This window comes from Protomyctophum parallelum, assembly GCF_964188405.1.
Source record: "Protomyctophum parallelum genome assembly, chromosome: 5".
Classification (NCBI taxonomy): domain Eukaryota; kingdom Metazoa; phylum Chordata; class Actinopteri; order Myctophiformes; family Myctophidae; genus Protomyctophum; species Protomyctophum parallelum.
Window position 1 is genome coordinate 36,543,647 of NC_139702.1, and position 25,917 is coordinate 36,569,563.

The 25,917-nt window shown below is 44.9% G+C and overlaps 1 protein-coding gene across 6 annotated transcripts in view; it reads left to right on the plus strand.

Annotated features, from left to right (window-relative positions):
- LOC310859363 (adhesion G protein-coupled receptor L3-like) overlaps positions 1 to 25,917 on the plus strand; it is a 231,822-nt gene that overhangs the window by 168,965 nt on the left and 36,940 nt on the right. For all 6 annotated transcript variants that reach the window (XM_083765860.1, XM_083765862.1, XM_083765863.1 and 3 more), the window contains 4 exons: positions 8,794 to 8,977; positions 18,901 to 19,023; positions 22,074 to 22,282; positions 25,428 to 25,604. In XM_083765860.1, coding sequence (XP_083621986.1) covers positions 8,794 to 8,977; positions 18,901 to 19,023; positions 22,074 to 22,282; positions 25,428 to 25,604 — 693 coding nt within the window. The remainder of the gene's footprint in view (positions 1 to 8,793; positions 8,978 to 18,900; positions 19,024 to 22,073; positions 22,283 to 25,427; positions 25,605 to 25,917) is intronic.

Consider the following 25,917-nt stretch of genomic DNA (forward strand, 5'->3'; position numbering starts at 1 on the left):
TCTCTCCACATATCTATGTCTCCCTGTCTCTCTTTCTGCTTCTCTTTATCTTTTTCGCTCTCGGGCGCGTGCTGTCCAAAGGCAATACACAGTTACAATTATCCATTTCGATGACAATAATGGTTTTGGGATTGCTGCTTGAGACTATGAGAAGTCATGAAAGACATGGGACTGTGGGGAGAAGGGGGATTCTGATCCTGACTTTGAACAAATTATCCTCTTTCTACCTGCAAAATGTTTGTTTCATAAAAATCCACTGTAGACATGTTATGAGCTACTATATCTGTCTTCATGTGACCACCGCGCTCTGACTTTAGGTGCGTTACCCGTTCAAAACATATCAAATAAATAACGGGAGTGGGTATTTCATTTTGAACAGGGGACAAACGTTTGGGCTATCCAGCCTTCATCAGTGTGGAGAGTGACTGAATGTAGGTTCCTTTTAAAGTGGTGAGTGGTGACATAGTGCAGGTGCACAAAATCACTGCTAATCAACTCACTACTATATCTGTCAAAATAAATCCTTGCAGGTGATAATTTTTTAAGTGTTGGATTTTGGAAGTGCTCGTTGGATATCACTCAAAGCCGCAACGGCACTGCGTACCACCTGTTTTGTATTTGCACATAATGCAGGAGGCAGCAGGACGTTGCTTTATTGAAAGTGAGCGCTTACAAACTCCAACACTCCAACAAAGAATCAACTGCAAGGAATGTCTTGACAGAAAGTAGCTCATAACATGCCTATGGTGGATTTTTATGAATCTCTAAAGTAATCGTATAGACTTCTGTTAAATTAAGTAATGCAGATGTTTAACAATAATTTTACTCTTGAGAGCGTAAAATGAAACCAAATTGACCCCTAAGGGTCCATTTGGTTTCAGTTTATGCTGTCAAGAGTTTTGCAAGAGCTCTGGTCAAAAGGTCAGGGTGCTGATATTGTGCATTTTGTGAGTGATCCAATGGGTCTCAAAGCGCGGGTCCAGGTTCCCTCATGGGGGGTCCAAAAGGGGGGTCCAAAAGTGGGTAACTCTATCTCTGCCCCTCCCCACCTCAATTGTACACTCTCAGACTTATATGCGGGTCCTTGAAATTAAAAAGTTTGAGACACACTGTGCTAAACTAAATGGAACAGAGCCTTAATTAGTATAATTGGCAAGGCCTGTGAAGGAAATAAGGAAGGGGCCCAATTTCCTTCCAATATGGCTGTCGTGCATATGAGCCTATTTGAAGCCTAAATTAGCATGGCACTCTTCTTGTCGCAGAAGCAAAAGAACCCCAACAATATGTGACAGACTGATGAAAACATTTTCAAAATGCGCACTTCTCATGCGGCGGTTACCCGAGCACATAAAACAAACAAAGAATTCCACTCTCTCTAGCTGCCCCTCCCCACTCGACTTGTGCTAACATCTAAGTTAGCTCACTTTTGAAAAGTGCGTGCGTGCGTGCGTGTGGGTGCGTGCGTGTGTGCGTGTGGGTGCGTGCGTGAGTGATAAAGAGAGAGTGAGTATGCATACTCCACTGATTGAGCTAGGATTGGTAGACCACCGCTACCGCTACTATTTACGCTGGATTACCCCAACGCTTCAAAGCATTTCACTTCTGCCCCATTTACTGGTGTGTGTATGGACGCACGCACGCAAGGACGCACGCACGCACGCACTTATGCACCCTTATCTATAGCAGCAGAGTCTCTCCCCTCTTTGAAGACCCTTTAAAAAATGGTCTCCATTTTAGCACTCAAGTCCCCTACTTGCTGATAGAATTGTCACCGGCAGCACCAGTGGTTAGACGCACACACGCACGCGCTCGCACACACACACACACACACACACACACACACACACACGCACACGTGCGCGCACACGCATGTGCACGCATGTACGCACGCACGCACACACGCGCACACACACACACACACACACACACACACACACACACACACACACGTACTAACACGCGCACACACACACACTGTCTGTTACTTTCAGATGTGGAGATGTCTGGGCCGTGAAGCAACTCTCTCTGCTTATCCATCTATGGCCTCCAGAGATGTAATCTCACTGCTGACAAATTAAATTCCAATGAAGGAATACAGGAAAATGACATGGCTAATCAAAAAGCCAAAGGGGGAATCAAAAGTTTCACAAAAGTACAAGGGGAGCTTAAATGGAACACACACTGCACCGGTGAAGATGATGTTTGGCTGCAGTGGCAGCTTAAAGAAATACCTGAAGTGAAGCAGCGCAGCACTGCTGTCACATCTGCAGAGCACGCACGCTATTGTCACGTCTTCAGAGAGCATGCATGGCATCCTCCTCCTCTCGTCTCTCTCTTCTTAGCTCCAACTCTTAGACCAAGTGGAGCAGAATGATTCACTGCAGTGCTTTTCCCCAGCCCCATGCATATACAGTACTCTCTCTCTCTCTCTCTCTCTCGGTTCTGATAATGCACAAATGGACACGCTGCGCACACATGCTGCCAGAATGCATCCCTGTACAGCATGCATGAGTGCATAAAACACATACAGGCAAATAAATATGTATAACAAATAAAGAAACATGCACTTAAGTACTTTATCCATTCTCTCACGCGTGCATTGCACACTGGCAGTACAGTAGCATGCAGGGTCCCGAAAACCCAGGCCGGCTCCAAAATCCTAATGAGGACCTTTTATATATATAATCTTTCATCTTCTGCTTTAAAATGAGACATATGCATTGCATTTTCGTTCTAAAACCCATTATTGTCTGTTCTCATCGCATTTTGAATGAGCCACTTTTAACTTTAACAGACAATTGAAACGCAGCCAATCTCCAGCAGTGCAGTCACACACAAGCACTCTGACTCATCACCATCATTATTCGAACGCATAGGCTGGCCTTCAAGTTAGATTAACCTGAGGCAACAATGAACACTTGGCAATTAGTCTACAGTGTATATACCATACCGTACGCTTTATTTATTCACAACGACAAATGAACAACAATCAACTCTTTCATTTAATAAATACAACAATGAACTGCCTCAGCAAGATAGTAAATGGTAGTCAAGTCACGTCAAGTACATTTTAGTTATGAAGCACATTTAAAAAAACAAGTTGACAAAGTGCTCTAATGCATATGTGAACAGAAGCAGCATAGTCTGTCTGTCTGTCTGTCTGTCTGTCTGTCTGTCTGTCTGTCTGTCTGTCTGTCTGTCTACAGACAGACAGACAGACAGACAGAAGATAACTATATAAAACTCTGTAGAGCACATTCTATCAGGATGGGTTGCCTATAGCCAGGGTTGGGAAGTAACGGATTACATGTAATCCGTTACTGTAATCAGAGTAAAAAAAAACGTAACGGTAACGTCTTAGAGTACATTTTAAAATGTGTAATCTGGATTACAGTAACGGGGGTGTTGTAACGGGGGTTACATGAGGATTACATTCTCCCCTTCCCCTCATTAATTTGACAAACAAGTTATAAATTATTATAAAACCAAACGGAATGGATTGGAGTTGAGCGCAGCGCGCACCTCTCTGACTCTGTGTAAAATCCTCACACAGTGGAGGCTGCTGCTGCATCAGGGCGGTGTTGCCAATTTGCGAGAGAAATAAGCAACCAGGTCTATGAAAACAAGCCCAAAATAATCGACTATAAAAGGCCACACGAGCACTTCAAGTTCAAAGCTATATATATCGTCCATTAAACAATGTGCATATTTATATATGTTGGCTATTTGAAAATAGACGATCTACAAGCTCACAACCGTTCTACCATTATTTACAAGCAACTTCAGAAAAATAAGCCCAATGTGGCTTATAATAATCCGACCAGGCAACACTGCAGATATACTAGATTCCTATCTAGTATATAATATATATGATATATCATATATTGGATTGGGGATAAATAATGGGTAGCGCAGTCTTCTCTTTTAGGTCAAATACAATGAGGCTTTTTATTTAAAGAGTAGCCTACGGGGTATAAATTAATTGTATAGGGCTGAGTTATTTGTATATAAATGAGTCTTTACTGTCTTCTAGTCAATGTTTACAGGGTCACAGGCGGATTACATTCTCCCCTTCCCCTCATCAATTTTAAAAACAAGTTATACATTATTATAACACCGTCACCAAACAATAAAATAATAATAAATAAAGTCGAAATAACAGTATGCATGTCGCATGCGACGACCCGTAGGCTGCCTATGCTGTGTTGCTTCCTAGTGGCTGCTTCAAAAAGCGAACTGTGCAGTGACGGTAAGCAGCACTGAACATGTAAGGGAAACTCACATGTACAACAACAATCTTCATCATGGCAGAGACACCGGTACCAGTGCCACAAATTCCACAATGTGCATTTAAAAAGTGGAGGTTTCAGAAGTTTTTCACGTTCCAGACGGAGAAGAATAATAACGTGACAGTCCTGTGTAAACTTTGCCTCCCTGCCCAGAAAAGTTTCTCCACAGCCAAAGATTCAACGTCGAATCTGAAAAAGCATCTCCAGGTAACTTCTTCCTAGTTAACGACCACGTTTGCAAGCTAAAACTTGTTAAAATGTTTGCACTACGTTAGTAAGTGCTCAGTATAGCGCCACAGCCCACATTTATATGATATATCCTCCATGAGGTCGGAGGTGGTATTGCATAAACATAAACAGGCTGTCTGATGAGCACATGGAGCAACTCCTCCTTCTTCGATACAACAGAAAGTTTTGCCCAGAATGTCCACAGCTTACTTTTGATTGACTCTTTCAGATATTATTTGTGGCTCTCTTTTTCGTCCTCTTTGCAGTGATGTTCCTGCATAAAAGCCTTTACTCTTAATCTTAAACTGATCAGATGGTTTGGTTAAAGGGACTATAGTCTATCAAAGTGTCTTTCTTTAATTCCGATTGTTACTAGGTTCTGATAGTAATTTGTTAGATTTTATTTATTTTATCTAGCCTATGTATAGCCTTAGGGAATATAGGCTGTGCCTGTAATTTTATCTAGCCTATGTATAGCCTCAGGGAATATAGGCTGTGCCTGTAATTTTATTTATTTTATCTAGCCTATGTATAGCCTCAGGGAATATAGGCTGTGCCTGTAATTTTATCTAGCCTATGTATAGCCTCAGGGAATATAGGCTGTGCCTGTAATTCTATTTATTTTATCTAGCCTATGTATAGCCTTAGGGAATATAGGCTGTGCCTGTAATCAAATTCTTAATTAAATGACCTTAACCACATTTCTGTTGTCCTTCTTAATTTCATAGGCTCAACATTCTTGTCTATCAATGGTAAAACTTGTATTATCTAATTAAATTGAGTTTTACTTAAAAGTAACTGAAAGTAACTTGTAGTTACTTTTTAAATGGAGTAATCGGGATTACGTTACTGACTACATTTTTTAGCAAGTAACTTGTAACTGTAGGGGATTCCTTTTTAAAAGTAACCCTCCCAACCCTGCCTATAGCCAGGGCTGTGTAAGTTGTTGGTTGCAGATAAATGGCGCTAAATAGCATTTCTATGACATACTGCAGTGCAACTTTTTGCATTTCTGGCACGCCCTATGGGCAAGACGTGTGCATGCTTTAGGCAGTGCACTCTGTAGAGGCCCCTGAACAATGTGAATCCAATTGAATTGCATGGGTTGATTGGATGTTGCGCTCATGATATGGCATTTTATATAAGAAATACCCCACGTGATCGCCCCTTTTTGCTTCAACCGTGTTGGTTGGTGGGACGGTAGGAAGCTATAGCATCTGTTTAGAGGCTCTAAGTGGCCTAGAGGTGCCCCGTGTCGCCACCCCTCCCTGCTGGGTGGTTCCCAAGGGGGGAGGGAGTTGGCCGAGGGCACCACGGGGCGCTGCATGCTGGCAGCCGTCCTCCTCGCCCTTGTTGGTGTGCAGCCATTCTGTGAACCGTCGAAGGTCGCCAGCTGTTTTCCTTGTTGGTTCCAATTTGGTTACCAAACCATCCGCGGTTTAGTTTCCTCTGTGTGCGGCGAGGCGAGTCCCTTCCGCTGTGAGGTTCCTCGCGGTGACAGTTTAGCGGGGCAGCGCGGGGCCGTTCTAGCTTGCAAAGATTGGTCAGTTGCCTGCTGATACGGCTTGTTAGTTGTAACACTGTACATGCATGTGTTCTTTGATCACTTCCCTGAGTCAGGGGCAGGGCAAGTGAGCCTGCATGGGTATACTACTGTGTATATCCTCAGATGTACACACGCAAACATCCTCAGGCTGAAAGATGAGGGGGAAATACAGTCTTTTCCAATTCCTACTGTCTAGTGATTAACGAGTGACCTCTTCCTTTTGTGTGTGTGTGTGTGTGTGTGTGTGTGTGTGTGTGTGTGTGTGTGTGTGTGTGTGTGTGTGTGTGTGTGTGTGTGTGTGTGTGTGTGTGTGTGTGTGTGTGTGTGTGTGTGTGTGTGTGTGTGTGTGTGTGTGTGTGTGTGTGTGTCATGCACATGTAGGCGTGCGACGTGCGTGCAAACTTTATATTCATTCTCTCTGATATTATCTGTGTATGCTGAAGCAGTCGATTAATTAGCTTTTGTTTACACGCAACCCTTCCCAAACTCATCCAATATGCATCCCAGCTAATTAGCTACCACTGCAACACAAGGCCATAATATTATCATATTAGCTTAATTGGCAAGGCACCTGCTTTGTGTATATGATATATCAAAATGTGCTACATGTAGATATCGCCCCACTCAAAGACAAACAGGTGTGATTAATTCCAATTTTGAGAGGGGAGTGCCAAATCTGAGTTTGTTTTGCAACGTATTCCATCAGCACTCCCCTTTCTCATTTGCCCTGCACTCATGTGATTCATCGACGACCATTTCCTCCGCCCTCCCACACGCTCCCACCCATCTCTCTCTCTCTCTCTCTCTCTCTCTCTTTCTTTGTTTGCGTCTCTCCTGTCTCTGTCACTTGCCTCCCTCCCGCCCCCTCCTGGTTTCTCACCTCCCCCTAAGCCAGAGTGATGGGAGGGGAGGGGAGAGAAGGGGGAGGGGGGGCGAGGGAGTCAAACGGTTGTCGTGGGGAACATCAATAAACTGATGCGACTCTCTCCTCTGCAACCTGACAATTCCCCTGTCGGAGAGAACCTTTTCGCTTGTATGACGGCACCTGTATGCTCCGTTTCTATCCAGTTCCACTCTCGCTCCCCAGAGGAGGGAGACAGACAGACAGACAGGCGCATGTACTCACACACACACGAATGCACACACACACACACACACACACACACACACACACACACACACACACACACACAAAGAGCGATGCCGCTGGTATGAGAGAGACAATGGAACGAGAAAGACACTAGAGTGAGAGAGAGCTAGTGAGTGTTTATTTCATAGTGAAAGAAAGAGAAGGGCTTGATGTGCTTCCATTTCGAGTGGTGTTGCACAAATAATACAAATAATGTTCAAGCTCACGACGTTGTGGGCTTGTAGATCAGCTATTTTTGCTGTGCGGCAATGGCACGCACACACGTAAAGTGTAAATCCGGCTAGAGCGAGACGGGCGTGTGAGACGTGTATATTTGATACTCGTACATTCGCTTTTCCACTTCTCTCATTCCCATCGGACATCTGTCACCATGAACTCGCTGGACTGTTTTACCGCTCTCACAGGGATCTCTCCTTCCCTCTGTCGTTCTTTCTCTTGACTCTGTTGTGACGCACGCGTGTGTGTGTACGTGTGCGTGCGTGTGTGTGTGTGTGTGTGTGCGTGTGTGCGTGCATGTATGCATATAAAAGTGGGCCCATAGACAAAAGGAATAGGGGAAGAGGGATGTTGAACTGGGCAGAGCAGAAGTATAATATAAACCATTCTAGTCTGGTAACATTTATTGGACTAAAAGCTGTCATGACCCGAAAGATCTTATTATCTGAAAGTTCTAAATCTTCTCAGTCCCACAAGCATACGTTTTCCATCACAAAGACGGGGTGTAGACAGCTTGTGATTGCAATCACCTAATTAGGCTGAACTTGATTTCTGGAACATCTGCGATAGATTTTCTTTCATTGCGGCCTATCAGATATAGAACACTGGCAACGAAATGTATTTATCCATTGACGTTCTGAAGTGCAAGATCAAAAAGTGCCGTGGCACTTTTTGGGGTGTTTACTTTGGAGCTGGCTTCTGTGGTTTTGTCTGTGTCGCATGTGCATGAGAATGTCACATCTGCAAGACAAATGTTTTCCTTGAATGTATTTTTTTTTTCTTTCCATAAACTATTGTCTCACACACAAAGCCGTTGCACATGGGCCTCCCGTCGCATCTGTGATGATGACCGATATTAAAAAGTCTCTCATGTATTAACAATGCATTTTACAGCATTATTCACAGTGGCTTTCACATCATGGACTGATGCATAAGCACTAGAGATGCACCGATATGGAAATTATTGACCGATACTGATGTTTAAAATAACAATTCAGCCGATACTGATGCAGATATGTTTGATTCGTTTTAGTTTTTTTCTATTTCCCCCTTTTGTGCCAGGGAAACAAATACATCTGCAATACAAGAAATAAATCTACAGCTTGGTAGGCTGCAGAAAACCAACACACCAACATAGCCAATGCAAAAGTGTGTGCTTAACAGATAAATATCGGCGACCTCCCATCGGTTAATGTCAGTTTTATATGCCGATACAGATATTGACCGATAAAGGCAAACATCGGCCGATACCGCTATACGTGGCCGATACAATCGGTGCATCCCTACTACGCGCCAATAGGGACAGCGCTTGCTAGCGCCATGCAGCTAACCTCCATGTCCGTGCTGTATGCGTTGTGCTACAGGCGATGGTGGAGACGGTGAACAACCTCCTGCAGCCGCGAGCGCAAGCGGCCTGGAGAGAGCTGTCTGTGGGCGAGCAGCTCCACTCGGCCACGCTGCTGCTCGACACCGTGGAGACCGGGGCCTTCATGTTAGCCGACAACCTGCTGAAGACGGACACTGTGCAGGAGACCACCGACAACATCCGTGAGTAGAGGTTTACTTGTTCCCCCCCCCCCCCCCCCCCCCCTTCGATCAAGGCCCATTATTCATTTGGCATTTGAGCCACGGACCACCATTTGATTGAGATTTGAAACTCTCAGGCCCAATTCATATTTTGTTGTCGTCGGATAAGATTTTGTCCACATTTCCATGCTGTATTGACGGGGTTATAGACAACAGGCAAACGTTGATGAAAACATCAATTCTTCTACATTCTCTAATAGTGTATATAGACTTCTTGTAAATTTAGTAATGCAGATGTTTAACAATAATTTACCTCCTGAGAAAATGAAACCAACATTTGGTTTAATTTTACGCTCTCACGAGTGAAATATCTAATACGGCAGGGGTTCTCAACATTTTTGGCTGGGGACCCCCGGGAATGATTTGGCCATGTATAATTTGGCGACCCACCCCCCCCCCACCCCCCCCCCCACCCCCGGAAGGGTCACGACCACGGGTTGAGAACCCATGTAATAAGTGTCCATAGTTACCAACTCTCCATCATTTAGCTGGGGACCACCTGGAACCCCCTCAAGGACCACTGGTTGAAAAGCACTGATCTAAAGCGTTGGTTCTCTGTTTGGCTCAGGGCCACCCCTGTAAATAATGTTTTTGTCACATTTACTATTACAGCACCTTACGTTTATGTCAAGTATGTCAATCTTTCCCCCGAAGATACAGTGTCACGAGGAATTTCTGTTTCCATTAGGAGAGATTGAAAAAAACTTTTATATACCTTTAACCACTTAAACCCCACCATACTGTACCTATTCTGGGGGGAACATTCACCCAAAATAGCCGACCTACGTGAGTTTGTAGATCTGCTATTTTGTGGTGAAGAGACTTGTGTCCCTATCTTTGGCACGCCTCACGGACGCACAGGGGCCCTGAGCCAATGGGGGCTCTTGGGTTCAGAATGTCCTCAAAGTCACGGCTCCAACAAGCTTTGAACTGAGCAGATTGGACTTTGGACATCAGAAAGATGATGATAGGCCTGGGCCATGGCTCAGCGGTCCAGGCACCTTGGCTGGTAATCCAGTCTGGCAGTGTGCCGCGCGTTCGACTCCCGATCCCGACGGCCTTCACTGCATGTCTCCCATCTCTCTCCTCATTTCCTGTCAGCCTATAGTCTGTCCCTCCATAACAAAATATAAAATAAAGACAATGATAGATAATGGCCAAAACGTCTTGAAAACGGCCACTTTTATTGATTGCCGATTTTTGCACGTTTTTCTTTAATATCACAAGCTAGGATCGAAGGTTGGACAGTAACAAACTAGCTACCTGAGTAAAGTTCACCCCTGCCTTACTGTTAGGCTGCTATAGGCAGTTGAAAAAAACGTGCTGAACACATACAATTGGGCGGGCTTTGGGGGGGCCTTTCGGTTTTGTGCACAGGGCCTATTTTCACATTAATCCATCCATGGATTAAACCTTACCCTTTATCCCTAAACCTCTTTGCCATATTTTACTATTTGGAAAAATATTTTGAAATAGTTCAACTTGCTGATCTATATCGACACATTGTGTATTGTAGATCAGCTATTTGAACTAGAGATGTTCCCCGATACTGTATCTGTATCGTAAAAGTATCAGTATCGGCCCTTATTTGTCATAATATCGGGTCACATTGGTATCGGCGAATATGCCAGTCTAACCAGGCATAGGACCAGGCATAATCACAGGATTAGATCATTTCTTAGTATAACTTGTATAACACAACATTATGTTACAACATGATTTTTACCGGGCTTGAATACATTTTTCACTTTACTTAAGTCTCGCTGCATTTCCCAGGACTTTGCTATGTTACTTTCTCACACTGTTGGTGACCAGCGTATACACCACACATGCCATGGAGAAAGGAGATTAATGGGAAATTGATTGAAAGCAAGCTGGTACAGTAAAAACTGCAGAAACCTTAGCAGCCTATGCGCTGAGAGGGCAGCTTTTTGTTGGAATGAATTGGGCTGCCATTGTTCTGTTTCTCATCCAGAGTCATCCAGGGTCTAAAACATGATTGAAAGCTGATTGAAAGCACAGAGGAAGTATCGCTTGAGGTCAACAAGCGTCTAGCTCTCCTGTGCCAGATTTGTCTAGTATGGCTTTACACTGTGATGCTGCACTGGGTTGAATAATTACCGGATAATTATAGCCAGCTTGGATTTGTTCATTTAAATTTGAGATCTACGGTGGCTTGTCTGATAGAATCAGTTACTCCATTCTATTTAAGTGCTTTGCTGCTTTCTTCACTAGAGGTATTATTTGTCCTTATTTTATTTTATTACTTTTTTAAATCCAGTATACAGTATCTCACTGAACTGAGTATTGAGGTTAGAAATAACCACTATATTCTTCACTGACCGGCCTCTCCCAGGGCTCTATGGCCTTGGCCTTTTTTCCCTCTACACTATTGTCTTTTTGCCTCAAAATAGGGACGATAGGGTTCAAGTAGTTTAGACCGTGAACGGAATTCCACAGACGTTTGAGACAAATGTATTTGTTGATATATTTAAGGGTCCATGCCGGTGGTCTGCCATGTTTAGCCCATTGAATACGACTCACGATAACATTTCCAAAGCACACCAGGCTTTGTTTATTGCTGGAGGAAGGCATGAAAGCCACAGGATAACAACATTTACTTCGGTGTGTTAAGAAAATCATTTTGCTTGACAGAAGTAGTTCAGCACTGGGAACTTTAAATGCCCCTTTTATTTTATTTTTGTCAAAGTTAAGTTGTCTTTGAGTTTTAATGCACTTCAAAGCACGGATTTTGGCTTGAAAAGTGCAGCCACACTCCCTGGTGAAAACAAATTTTAACTTCCATTTTGTTTTAACTGGCGCAATGCCCAACATTGACTCAATTATTGAGGTAAGGTCAATAATGTTTTAATGACTATGGAGGAAATGTAAATAGTGAAATACAAAAATCAATTCACAGGAAAATAGTCTGTGTTTATGTACAGTACACTATATGGCTGAAGCTGTGAAAATATGGTGATATGGTCCCTTTAATGACATATGTTACCATATTATGTCATGCATTGTCATATCACCGTATAAAGAGCGAGGTGATGTTCACCGCAGGCGCTATACTGTACATGTATATCCGAACACGAACCAGCCACCTCATGTTTATGTTTCATAACACGAGGCACCAATTTAAGCACACTACCTGAATTCACAGCTCTCTAAGCAATAACACTGGCTGGAAGTGATGTGCACTATATAACACAATGCACATGTGAATAGACACGGATAGAAGTGGGGCAGAATAATTTCATAATTTCAACATTGTGTGTGTGTGTGTGTGTGTGTGTGTGTGTGTGTGTGTGTGTGTGCGTGTGCGTGCGCGTGTGCGCGTGCGTGCGTGCGTTTGTGTGCGGCCGGGGGGAGTAGGGGGGTCGCGAAGAACATATGTGTATGCAGGAAAAGCTCACACATGCAGCTGAACTGTAGCATGTGAGCAACAAGGTGCGTCAGACAGATGCAGAACCGTTCCGTGTGGGGGAGAGAGAGAGAGAGAGAGAGAGAGAGAGAAAGAGAGAGATGACATACGAGTGACTGAACAACAATAACAGTGTATGTTGTAAGTAAATAACATACGTAACTAACGTTAGGGTGACTGCACAACAATAACACGATGATCTCTGTGTGAATGAATCAGCATTCTATGTACTGTAGGGGGATTGAACGGAACTGCTGGTTGACCAACCGGGACCACCACCGTGAAAATCCTGTATTTCACTTTCAAAACCTTTTTGGGGTCATTTCATCGTCTATACTCAGGCTTTTGTGAACACCCTGAACATTTCTTTTTTTAAAGTTGCTTGATTCAGTATTTAGATATTTGATATTCATGCCTGCCCCCCTTCCTATACAAACCCATTAAAACCGTTAGATTAATTGAAAACACCTGGTTCTGAACCAAGGACGGGTAAAAATGGAGTTTGAAGTTACAGTGGGTTTGTATAGGAATGGTGGCTGAAATTAATATCAATGATCTAAATACTGAATCAAGCCACTTAAAAACTGCCCGACACCTCGGGCAGTTTTTAAGTGGCTTGATTCAGTATTTTTTATTTCCAAAAAAAAACGGAGCAGACGATGAAATGACCCGAAGAATGTTTGAAAGTGAAATTTCCCTTTAACTCTGAGAGGACTCCAAATGGGCCCGGCAATAAGGGTCCATTTGCAACCCTGTCAGAGTTATACGCCCGCAAGGGTCCATTTGGTCGTAAAGATGTCGTAAATAACTTCAAGGGATATAACTAGCGCACTGTAGCGATGCCCGAATTGCATGCAAAAGTGAAAAATTCTGGCCGCGGTGCGTCAGGGCTGCAGTGCGGACTCTGGGTTCCACAGAAATGTAGATACAGCCCAAAGCAGAGCGGGCCTGTAAAGCCGTCAGAGAGAGAGGCCATGATTTAGTGGGACTGCGTTGTTGTGTGAAAGGTTTTAAAAGGGGAGTTTCCCGCTGAGACCCATACACATCTAAAAAAGATGCAGGAAGTCTGGCCTTGAGGCCCTTTAATACGGGGATAAATTGTTTGCTAGAGACAATAAATTTCCCTTCTCTTATACCCCCCCACCCCCACCCCTTCTCAATCGCTCCGCTCGTAGGCGGAGGGAGGAATTGACAAAGCAGAACAAAGCTAGTTATTATGGCTCCGTGCACATCACCACACATCCCCCCCCCCACCACCACCACCACCACCATCACCACCACCACCACCTCTCCCCCCGCTCCCTTTGCTCTGCTCATTCCTCCCGCTCACACATTCCTCTGTCTCATCCCCCCCCATCATCATCATCATCATCAGGAGCTAGAATAACCCATTTAGGCCTGACGTCGAAATAATGTCTTTTTAAAATGTCATTTTTTCTGAAAAACCTCATGTTTCTATATCCGTGGTGCTCAATATATTTCATGTCAAGGACCCCAAAAATTATATGTAATATGCCTCCGGCCCCCATCTGAAAATATGTTGTTCCAGGGACCCCCCCAGAAGCAAAGATTTGAGTTAAAACGTTCGTTCTGAAAAAGATAGCTAACTTATAACATCATTTTTACAACACCAAATGGGGTTCCCGACCCAAAATGGGATAAGGCGGTTACATCGAGAGAGCAAAAAATAATCTCTCTTTTTTTTGCCCTGCTCTCTGGGTGTCTGGGCCCTTGTTTCATCTCCCTCCGGCCTCCGCCCAGAGGTTGCACTGCAGCAGCAGGTGTCGCTTGTTTATTTTCTCTCTTCTGTCCTGCCTAGTTTTTTGAGGGATTTGCACACACACATTAAAACCTGGGAGCTGACCAGTACAACCACAGTCTTATACTGTTGGCCACTAAGCAGCTCCAGGGGGAGCAGTTGGGGGTTCAGTGCCTTGCTCAAGGGCACTTCAGTGGTGTTGGGTGAGTGATGATAATCACTTCCCCACCCAGATTTTTCCTGCCCATCCGGGGAATCGAACTGGCAACCTTTCGGCAACAAGGGCACCGAAAGGGCGCTGCTCTAACCCTTAGGCCACCGCTGCTATCAGGTGGAAACTGTCCAAAACTGTTACTTTTCAGAAAAGAGAAACACCTGAAAAAAGGACCCTTTGTTGCAATGGATCCAAGCAGTTATTATTTAGATTATTATAAAAAGACAAAATAACAGATCTGCAAGCTGTGAGCTTGTAGATCGGCTAATTCCTCTGCTTTCGTGTGACACTGTAGTGTGATGAAGTAAGGCATTAACTCACTTGGCGCTGACGTCGCCTTTTCACGCTTCTTGGTCCAAACGCCCTCTGCGCCGACGCTTTGGAGGCCTTTTTTAATATCAATTGATTACAGTTCACAATTGTGCACCTGTACACGCTCATATAACACTGAGAGGGGAGGGGAGGGGAGGGGAGGGGGAGGGGAGGGGAGAGAGGAGAGAGAGAGGAGAGGAGAGGAGAGGAGAGGAGAGGAGAGGAGAGGAGAGGAGAGGAGAGGAGAGGAGAGGAGAGGAGAGGAGAGGAGAGGAGAGGAGAGGAGAGGAGAGGAGAGGAGAGGAGAGGAGAGGAGAGGGAGAGGAGAGGAGAGGAGAGGAGAGGAGAGGAGAGGAGAGGATGCCAATCACTGCAAGCCAAAGGTCATGTGACCCACTGTATAACAACTAAACGTTCCTTCCTATCGTGAGGTTCCATATGCTATGGCCACCATTTTGGCAAGAAAACGGTTTATACAGAATAGACAGATGGATGAATGAAAAGATAGACAGAGAGGGAGAGAGAGATGCATAGACCGGCACTCTGGGAGGCTGGCAGACAAATGAAATGGAGACATTGTCCTCACATAACACAGAGTCACTTTCTCTCAAAATGGCCACTGGCACGGTGGCTTTCTTCGACTCAGAACTTCTCCAGCACTTAGGTAACACTTAAGTACAACAACTGTCCACACCACTTTATTCCCTGCCACCACCATCCATCCCACACGGTGTTACCTTATGTAACTCCAGACTTTTGTTGTCTCCAAAATTTCCCCCCTGAAGACACCACATAAATATGGTTACATAAACATGTACTGTTGTCGTAGGCTACTGCGTTTCTGAAGAACTTATCCCATTCTGGGCGGGAATCCCTTTTGGTGTTAGCATTATGTTATGCTTTAGCTATTGAAAAATAGCAGATTTATAGCGCGCCACCGAGTGGCGCGCTACGAGCTTGTAGGTCTGCTATTTTTGAAAAAGAACGACTGACATGGAAACATAGTTTTTTCAGAAAACTGTCAGGATGTAGAAGACATTTTTAGAATCTGATCTCATGTCAAAATGGGTTATAAAACAGCAATCGGTGTTTCCCCCGCCCCCCCTTTTGTCCGTGTGTTCCTCATTTCTTTGTGTTGTTAATCTCCCCTCCTAGCTAATCCAGTGGGCAGATCCAGCGTGATTATCTCTCGCCTTTATTCATAAGGAGCCCATATTGCCACCTCTCATCTCTCTCTCATCTCTCGTTCTCTCTAGTCTCCATCCTCTCCTGCCATCCTTCTCCCTCTCCTTGAGGTTTAAGCCCCTTGTTTAGAGTCTTACAGAGGAATGAAGGAAAGGCAGGGAAGCATTCAAAACGTTAAGGCATTGTTTTTGGTTCGGAGGAATCTGTTCAGTCTCTAGGCTTGCGTTATTTTTTGTTCAGAATGTCCTTTACCATGCAGCTTAAGTATTGGAAGTTTGGCACGTGCACAAAATGGCGTTTTTCGACGAAACGTTAAAGAGCCATTTGGAGGCATAACGTGCCTGAGTAACTGCATGCATGCATGTGTGTACCCTGTGATGGCGATAATGAACTGGTGTGTTTATTAGGAGGACTGTCATGACAAGGACGGTTTAATTAGGTTAGACACCGTCGTGTTTCGATTCCCCACAGAGAGTGTGTTTCTGCATGCGCATGTGTTCGTGCGTGTGCGTGTGCGTGTGTGTGTGTGTGTGTGTGTGTGTGTGTGTGTGTGTGTGTGTGTGTGTAGTGTCACTGGGTTTATGTCTGTCTGTCTGTCTTTGCCTCTCGTATCTGACTCCGTCAAGCAAGCAGCCAATAGCAACAAGAGAGAGGAGAGAACAGACAGTGCTTCCTCCCTATCTACCCTCGTTTATTCACCCTCTCCTCCCCCTCACCTCCCGTCTCCCCATTTCTCCCCCTTATCTCTCTCCTTCCTACACAGTCAAAATAGTCAGTGTTGGTTTATCCGTTTGTAAAGCAGGATTGGGGGGGGGGGGGGGGGGGTGGCATGAAGCGACGCGTTGTGTGCTTGTAGATCTACTATTTTCACTAGTTTGGGTCATTTCTGTTTAGGGTCATGGGCTAAATTAAAGTTTGGGCTACCTTCCACCACTGCCTTAGTCTCCTTCCTCTGTTCACTTGGTAGGAAATGAATGATGAAATAATTTGAAAAACAAAACAAAAAGTGTTTTTTTCTTCCTTCTAATTATTTGATCGGCCCAAAACATTCTGTTTATTGTCATGATTTGTCACAACTCGAGTTGGCTTTGTCCGCAGTGTAAACGTCTTTTTGAAAAGTCTACGAGGAAAATGAACAGGGAATTATTTTCCGGGTCTCTCGTTGTCATGAAAGGGGGCGGAACTGCGACGCTCTATATAAATGCACCATTTACCATACCAGCCCTGCCCTGCCCTCCCACTAGCCATCCATACCATACCAGCCCTGCCCTGCCCTCCCACTAGCCATCCATACCAGCCCTGCCCTCCCACTAGCCATCCATACCATACCAGCCCTGCCCTGCCCTCCCACTAGCCATCCATACCAGCCCTGCCCTCCCACTAGCCATCCATACCAGCCCTGCCCTCCCACTAGCCATCCATACCATACCAGCCCTGCCCTGCCCTCCCACTAGCCATCCATACCAGCCCTGCCCTCCCACTAGCCATCCATACCATACCAGCCCTGCCCTGCCCTCCCACTAGCCATCCATACCAGCCCTGCCCTCCCACTAGCCATCCATACCAGCCCTGCCCTGCCCTCCCACTAGCCATCCATACCAGCCCTGCCCTCCCACTAGCCATCCATACCAGCCCTGCCCTGCCCTCCCACTAGCCATCCATACCAGCCCTGCCCTCCCACTAGCCATCCATACCAGCCCTGCCCTGCCCTCCCACTAGCCATCTATACCAGCCCTGCCCTGCCCTCCCACTAGCCATCCATACCAGCCCTGCCCTGCCCTCCCACTAGCCATCCATACCAGCCCTGCCCTGCCCTCCCACTAGCCATCCATACCAGCCCTGCCCTCCCACTAGCCATCCATACCAGCCCTGCCCTGCCCTCCCACTAGCCATCTATACCAGCCCTGCCCTGCCCTCCCACTAGCCATCCATACCAGCCCTGCCCTGCCCTCCCACTAGCCATCTATACCAGCCCTGCCCTGCCCTCCCACTAGCCATCCATACCAGCCCTGCCCTGCCCTCCCACTAGCCATCTATACCAGCCCTGCCCTGCCCTCCCACTAGCCATCTATACCAGCCCTGCCCTGCCCTCCCACTAGCCATCCATACCAGCCCTGCCCTGCCCTCCCACTAGCCATCTATACCAGCCCTGCCCTGCCCGCCCACTAGCCATCCATACCAGCCCTGCCCTGCCCGCCCACTAGCCATCCATACCAGCCCTGCCCTGCCCGCCCACTAGCCATCTATACCAGCCCTGCCCTGCCCGCCCACTAGCCATCTATACCAGCCCTGCCCTGCCCGCCCACTAGCCACTGTCACTCCACTCCCATCTCTTCTGCTCCTCTGGGGTTTACAGTATACATTCACAGTATATACAGTATGTATGCATACAGCATGTTGTCTATTTGCTCTCCTTCATGAAAGCAGTGTGTCTTAAAAAAAAAACCCACACAAATCAGCAGAAGAAGCTATTGCGATAACCAAAGGTGTAATTAGTCTTTAATTAGGAACTTTATCTTACGCGTTAACACACGCGCGTTGCCGCAGTGCTAACGAACCTGGGAAGATAAAATTAGACTCTCATAATGAAACAGAGAGCGCGGGCACATGTTATCTGTTCTGTTATATTTATGTTACTGCTTTGGACGAGATTAGTTACTTTAGTGTTTGAAGCACGTCATGTTTTTTCTTGTGTCCCCCCCCCCCCCTCTATTTGTTTTGAAGAAGCCTGTAGTGAATGTGAATTTATGCCGCCTGCAGCGCCTCTAGCACTTAGTGAGAAAACATGTTTATTACAAGAGGATGTGGCGCAAAGCAAACGTCAAACTTGATGAGATATGCTATGATTTTGTGCGTGTGTGTGTGTGTGTGTGTGTGTGTGTGTGTGTGTGTGTGTGTGTGTGTGTGTGTGTGTGTGTGTGTGTGTGTGTGTGTGTGTGTGTGTGTGCGTGTGTGTGTGTGTGTGCGTGTGTGCGTGTGCGCTGCAGAGCTGGAAGTGGCCCGGTTGAGTACGGACGGGAACCTGGCAGACCTGACATTCCCGCAATCAGAGCTACATGGAAACTCCATCCAGCTGTCAGCCAGCACTCTCAAACAGCATGGCAGGAATGGTAGGACAAAAATCTCTCTCTCTCTCTATCTCTCTCTCTCTGTTTCTTATACTCTCTCTCTCTCTCTCTCTCTCTGTCCCTTCGCCCTCGGCTCCCGCCTCTCTTTCTTCCCTCACTGTGTCTCACTATTTCTGCTTGATATCACTTGTTCACTTTGTCACTCCGTATCTTTCCACTTGAAGTCTCTCTCCCTCCCTCTCCCTCCCTCTCTTCTCTATCTCTGCCTTTCGTTGACATTCACGCAGTAAAAGCTCGGGGTCGATTCGGGTCTATGTTTTACACTCTCTCATGAGTGCAATTAATTCGGTAGAATATTAGGTGTTGGTGCATCCATTTATTCACTAAAAGAGTAGGCCTATACAAATTGAACAAAATGCTTTTTTTGTGCACAGTTATAAGGCCTTTTCACACCGGGGGAATGGCGAATAAAATGTATTCGTCATTCCGTCATTCAAATATTCACAGGCAAGTATTTTATGATTTATTTCATTTAATGTTAAGAAAATGCAAAATACTTGCCTGTGAATATTTCACATTATTATAACAGTTGTGGGTCATTGACCTTGTCCGTTTATCTTTGCAGAGGTTTGCGTGATCTGCGCATTTCACAATGTAGATATTATGTCCACTAGGGGGAGTAGAGAGCTATATAAAAATATGCGACCAGTCAAATCCATCAACAGAGAGAGTCAGAGAGAGAGAGACTAAAAATGACTAGTTTTGGGATTTTATTAATTTGTTGTATAAATCAAACATCATACATAATGCACGTGATTTTCTGTTCATATTGACACTAATATTACGCCACGTCACGTCATTAACAACTAATATTGTTATCTTCTACAAGTTGTAGAAGATAACAGTAATAGTTGTTAATGACGTGACGTGAAAAATACAGTTATTCCACCAGCGTTCTTGTGTTGTGTTGTAGAACACAACACAAGAACGCTGGTGGAATAACTGTTTTTTTTTTAAACATGATCACAACCTTTGTGCTTTATAATCACAATGATCTCTTTATGTCAAGGTGTGGTCATAGCCTAGTGGTCAGTGCTGCTGACCTATTGTATTCATATTACTGCGGGCGACCCAATGGGCTCTATGCACACAGAATAACTCGTACTACTTCCCTACGTCCTTCACTTCAGGTGTTACCGATGGTGATACTGCCAAATGCCATTAAGTGTGCAGTGGTTCTCAAACGTTTTATTATCAAGGACACCCATAACTCTGAGAGTGTACAAATGGATACCCGCTCAAGGACACTTTGAGACCCACTGGTGTAGCAGTGTTTCCAGTGAGCCAACACGCACAATAGCAGCACCCTGAGTCCCAGACTCTGTTCGACCAGAATGGAACAGAGCCTTCACATTACTATCAGCAGTGAGCTAGAGTGCTAGACTTCACTCAGCAAGACGTGTGAAGGAGGTAGGGAAGGGGCCCAATGTCTTTCCAAAACAGCGTGTGTGCATATATAGCCCATAGCCGAGTGGTTAGGACGTGTAGGACATATGGTCTCTATGACTGACAGTGAGCCCAAGCTCAGAAAAGCCCCCCAAATAACATGCTAATAACATACAGTATAGTATATAGTTGATACCTCATTCATACACTGTATTGCCTTTATTTGTGGAAATAATTCCAAACTACCTAATCTAAAACAACTAAAACAAAAAGTCCTTTGTCACATTCTGTGTGAATGTACTCATGAGTCATCGTGACACAAACAAAACGTATGCAAAAAAATATATTTCAGTCAGGAACACTCACGTCAAGATTGGACTTTATTTATTGCAACAAATGGAATACAGTTAAACTTGGTGTTAATGGCTCTGCTCTGCTCTTTAAAATGCTTACATTTTGCTAAGCAGCATGCTAATAAGCCTCCATGGGCATACAAGAGCAAGACATTTTATCAGATGAACTTGAGTTATGCATACAAAGCATTTTAACATTAAAGCCATTGAACATTGAATCAGTTTAGAGCTATGCAACATTGAATTCCAGTTTACTTTAGAGAAGTGGTTTTCAACCCTTTTTGTATCAAGGCCCATTAGTTTATTTGGCATTTTAGCCAAGGACCACCATTTGATGACATTTAGCCTCTCAGACCAAAAACTACAGAATATTTTGTTGTCATTGGATCACATTTTGTCCACAATTCCATGCTGTATTGATGTTGGTATACCATAGGAGAGATAACAGGCAAACGATCAAAATAACAATTATTCTACATTCTCTAATTGTGCAGACTTCTTGTAAATTAAGTAATGCAACTGTTTAACAATAATTTAACTCTTGAGAGCGTGAAATTAAACCATATGGACCCGTACGGGTCCATGTGGTTTAATTTGACGCTCGCCCACTCGTGGTCCCCGGACCACTGGTTGAAAACCACTGCTTTAGAGCCATGCACACATGAATTTCAGTTCAACATTCAGTTTAAACGCACAATGAAGAGTGAAGAACTATGAGGTGGAGGCTGGGGTGGTGGAGGCAAGCAGAGTATGTGTGTGAAGCAATCGAAGCAGAGCTCCAGTGTAGAAGAGAGCCGTCTATTTAAACGCACCGCCGTGTTGAGGGAATGATGTGTGATTGGTGTGTAGGAAAGTGTGGCTGATTGAAAGCGATTGGCGGACTGACAGCTGGTCGCTATGCTTCAACAAACACACAAACAAACAAACAAACAAAGGACCTTTAGGCGATGCTCACATATGAAAGACACTGCATTTTCAATGGGAGTCACGTGGTTTTGACGAGACAAGCTTGCTCCGTGGATGTCTTCTGCCCCCTCCCCCCACAACACCGGCGTTGGAGCAAGCTTGTCTCGACTTGTCTTGTTTTGACGCTAGTTTTAAACCAGAGCAGCACTCCCACCACGGGACTCGGGCAATCAATAAATACAGTTGCAACCACTATATTAATGGCAAGTATTTCATACTATTTCAAAAATTGTGCACTATCCCTTCAAGTAAAAAGTGAGTACTTTTTCCACCACTGATGACATGTACAGTATGAAGCATGGGTCTGGTCTCTGTGTGTCTTCTCAGGGGAGATCCGGATGGCCTTTGTCTTGTACAGAAACCTGGGCGCCTACCTGTCCACGGAGAACGCCAGCGTGCGCCTGAGTGGCGAGGCCGTCGTCTACCCCAACTACTCGGTCATCGTCAACTCCCCGGTCATCATGGCATCCATCAACAAGGAGAGCAATAAGGTCTACCTGTCCGAGCCCGTGGTCTTCACCGTCAAACACCTGCAGGTGCGTAAACTAAGACAATAGTAGCTGTAAGTCTGGCCCGTCTCAATTGTGTGAGGAGACTTCACGGCAGAATTGGTGACGAGCCAACCAGATTCGTCTGGAGCCAGGCTAAAATCAACCAGGGCCTAGTATGCAAATATGGGGCAGGACATTACGGGACAAAAATCGAATGCTGAGAGGGACGAGACTAATATCCTCGAAGGGATATTAGTATCGCTATACGCGAGGCTAAGAAAATGGGTCATTCGCTGCTTGTTTTCTCTGAAATTAAACCCTATATTGCTGTTGTCGGGCAGAGACCTATCTCCATATACACTTTTTGTGTTCACACGGACACTGTGCCAAAATGTGTCGATTTGCAAGATTGGCATGGCTCCTTGTAGATCTCCTCGTAGTCAAGATCTCCTTGTAGATCTGCTGTGTTTGCCAGATGTTCGCCCTCAGAAAAGGGATGCTGGGGTTCACGTCTTTCATTTCCAAACAAATGCATTATTTTGTTACTTTTACTGGACAGTCATAACTGCCTCTTTTAACCAAACGTCTGGAAGCCAAATTATGGAATTATGTTTCTCATCCATACAAATAATTCCATTAATACATAAATAATGTAATTAAATCATAAGCCAAGGAATGATATCATTTTGCCTTGTATGCTTTTTATGTACTCACAACTCACATACTGTATGTATTTGCTTCACTGCACAATGCGTGCACACATGTGCAGCATGTGCATCAACACGCTTTGGCCTGCAGACACACATGCACAAGCACACACTCGCTCTCTCATCCTTCTCCCTCTCTCTCTCCCTCTCCCTCTCCCTCTCCTTCTCTCTCTCTCTCTCTCTGTCTCTCTCTGTCTCTCTCTCTGTCTCTCTCACCCTTCTCTTATGTTGTTTTGATGTAATATTGTGAACTATTTCTGCACTTAATCTTTTTGATGTAATATTGTGATCAATATATTATTCACTTACTGTAGGTATATAACGGCCAAGCATAACCCCCTCAGGGTCTCTTGCCTCTCCCTGCTCTATCATGTTCTACTTATTTATGTATTCATTTATTTATTTAAGCCAGGGTTTCATCCAGGCTAGTTGGCCGAGAACAACTGCTCTTTTTACTTGTTTCTCCATTCGCACATTCTGTCCCTCCCCTCTGTTGTTGTTTCTGCTTTTATCTGCATGTGTAAGTGTGTGTGCGTGTTAGTGTGCGTGTGTGCGTGCGTGCATGCATACTGGGTTTTACCGATACTATGGGGATGAGAATACCCCACTAGGATAGTAAAATCAGAAATAATCAGCCTTGTGGGTACATTGCTGTGGAACCCATAAGGAAAATAATGATTTTCATGTCAGGTTAGGGTTACGGTTTGGTTACTTTATTGTCACTTCACAGAAGTAATTGAAGAAGTGAAATTCGTTTTTGTGCATCGTTCCCTGCATCGTTCCCCATTTTCCGTATAATTAGTAAGAAACGGAAGAAGAAGAAGATGAAGAAGATGAAGATGAAGAAGAAGAAGAAGAAGAAGAAGAAGAAGAAGAAGAAGAAGATGAAGAAGAAGAAGAAGAAGATGAAGAAGAAGAAGAAGATGAAGAAGAAGAAGAAGATGAAGAAGAAGATGAAGAAGAAGAAGAAGAAGATGAAGAAGAAGAAGAAGGTGGGGGGGGCAAGGGGGGAAAGGATATCAAACAAGAGAAAAATACAAAATATCTACACGTTTCCATAGAAAGTGTTAATAACGCTCACGTCAGTGATATGGTGGTCATCACATGAGCCCACTTGTTCACCACAATTGTACCGCAATTATTAATACATTGAACTGCACTAACCCGCATGTACCGTGGGAGGTACCAAGACTTGCACGCCCACGCCCACGCACACACACACACACACACACACACACACACACACACACACACACACACACACTGTTTAATTCTGTTCATTTTGGTGTGTCTCTCTCGTTCTCTTCTCTCCGTTCCGCCTGCTCTCTCGCCTGCATAGATTAGCTTTTGAAGTTGAACTTTGAACTTGGCGTTTAGTGTAGCTCTGGGTGCGTTTAACTTCTCCTCATCCATATCTTTGCGGTTTAAAAGCACTGTCATTAGTTTCACAGACAAACCTATTATTTTTCAGGATCCGTACAGACATTTTTCTATTAAAAAAAAAAGGATTTGTCTTTCTCAAAAGAGAATGTATTGCCTGTCCAATTGTCACACATTTGGAAACTCATTTACATAAAGTACATGCATTATTTAAACTCGTGACGTGAATGCCTTGGATGCCATACGGTACACACATTATATGTTGTCTGTGCCTGGGAATCAACAGCTGAAAATAGAAGCGAGCTCTGAAAGACACATCAACAGGTTTCCATGCGCCCACTTGACGCCTCCAATTTGTCTACAGCACTTCAATGCTTGTGTTTCTTGACGCGCGAGTGCCTGATGCTTCCTGTCTGTCAGGGATAGAGATATAGGGTAAGGTAAGGTTGTGCTAAGGCAGTGTGTGGTTCTCAAACTTTTGGGGCTTCACTTTTCACTTTTCCTGATTGCTGAATCCAAGTACCCCCTTTAATTGACATCTAAAAGTCCAGTGTCAATATGTTGAAAATAAAAGTAAGTAGCCTATTCAGTAACAGTTGTGCTACTCAACGATCTTACTTCATTTGGTTTAAAGCTTTAGAGAGCAGCATGTTTCCATTTTCCACTTTCTCTCAAGTAACCCTTGCAGTACCTTCGGGTATGTGGTTCCAGTTAGATTAAGATTAGAGTCCAATTCATAGGTTGTGGTTATAGGCCTAAGGGTGAGTTTAGGTTGTTTTGAATGAAAATTTGACTCTGATATGCCCACAAGAGATATTCAGTGGGCAGTGTCTGTGTGTGTGTGGGGGTGTGTGTGTGTGTGTGTGTGTGTGTGTGTGTGTGTGTGTGTGTGTGTGTGTGTGTGTGTGTGTGTGTGTGTGTGTGGCACCAACCCGTCCGTTTTTACTTGTCCTCTCTCTGCCTCCCTCTAACTCTCTTTAAGTCTCTTTCTCTCCTCCTCCGTCTAACTCTCCTTAACGTCTCTCTCTCCTCTCTTCCCTCCCAGCATTCTAACTCTCCTTAACGTCTCTCTCTCTCTCTCTCTCCTCCTCCTCCCCTCGCAGCATTCGGAGGAGAACTTCAATCCCAACTGTTCGTTCTGGAGCTACTCCAAGCGCACCATGACGGGCTTCTGGTCCACACAAGACTGTCGGCTGCTGGCCACCAACCGCACACACACCAGCTGCTCCTGCACACACCTCACCAGTTTCGCTGTGCTCATGGCCCACGTGGAGGTCAAGGTGGGTGCTCACTGGGCCGTGACTGCCAGGATGGGATGGGCTGGATCACACAGGCAGTTGTTCATCATTTGACAAGTAATGGCTAGCACAGGTGAAGAGGTATACTGGGGGGGGGGGGACTGAATTAAGGAGGAGGTAGACTGCAAAATGTGGAGGATGGATTGTACGCTATAAACAACTTTCTGGGATTGATTAATCAGGCTTGGCTTGGGTGAATTTACATGAGTTGCGTTGCTTGTTTGACATATTGCGCATCTTGCAGGTAAACCCACAGTCTTACAAAGATAAACATGATTGATTTTAACATTCATCA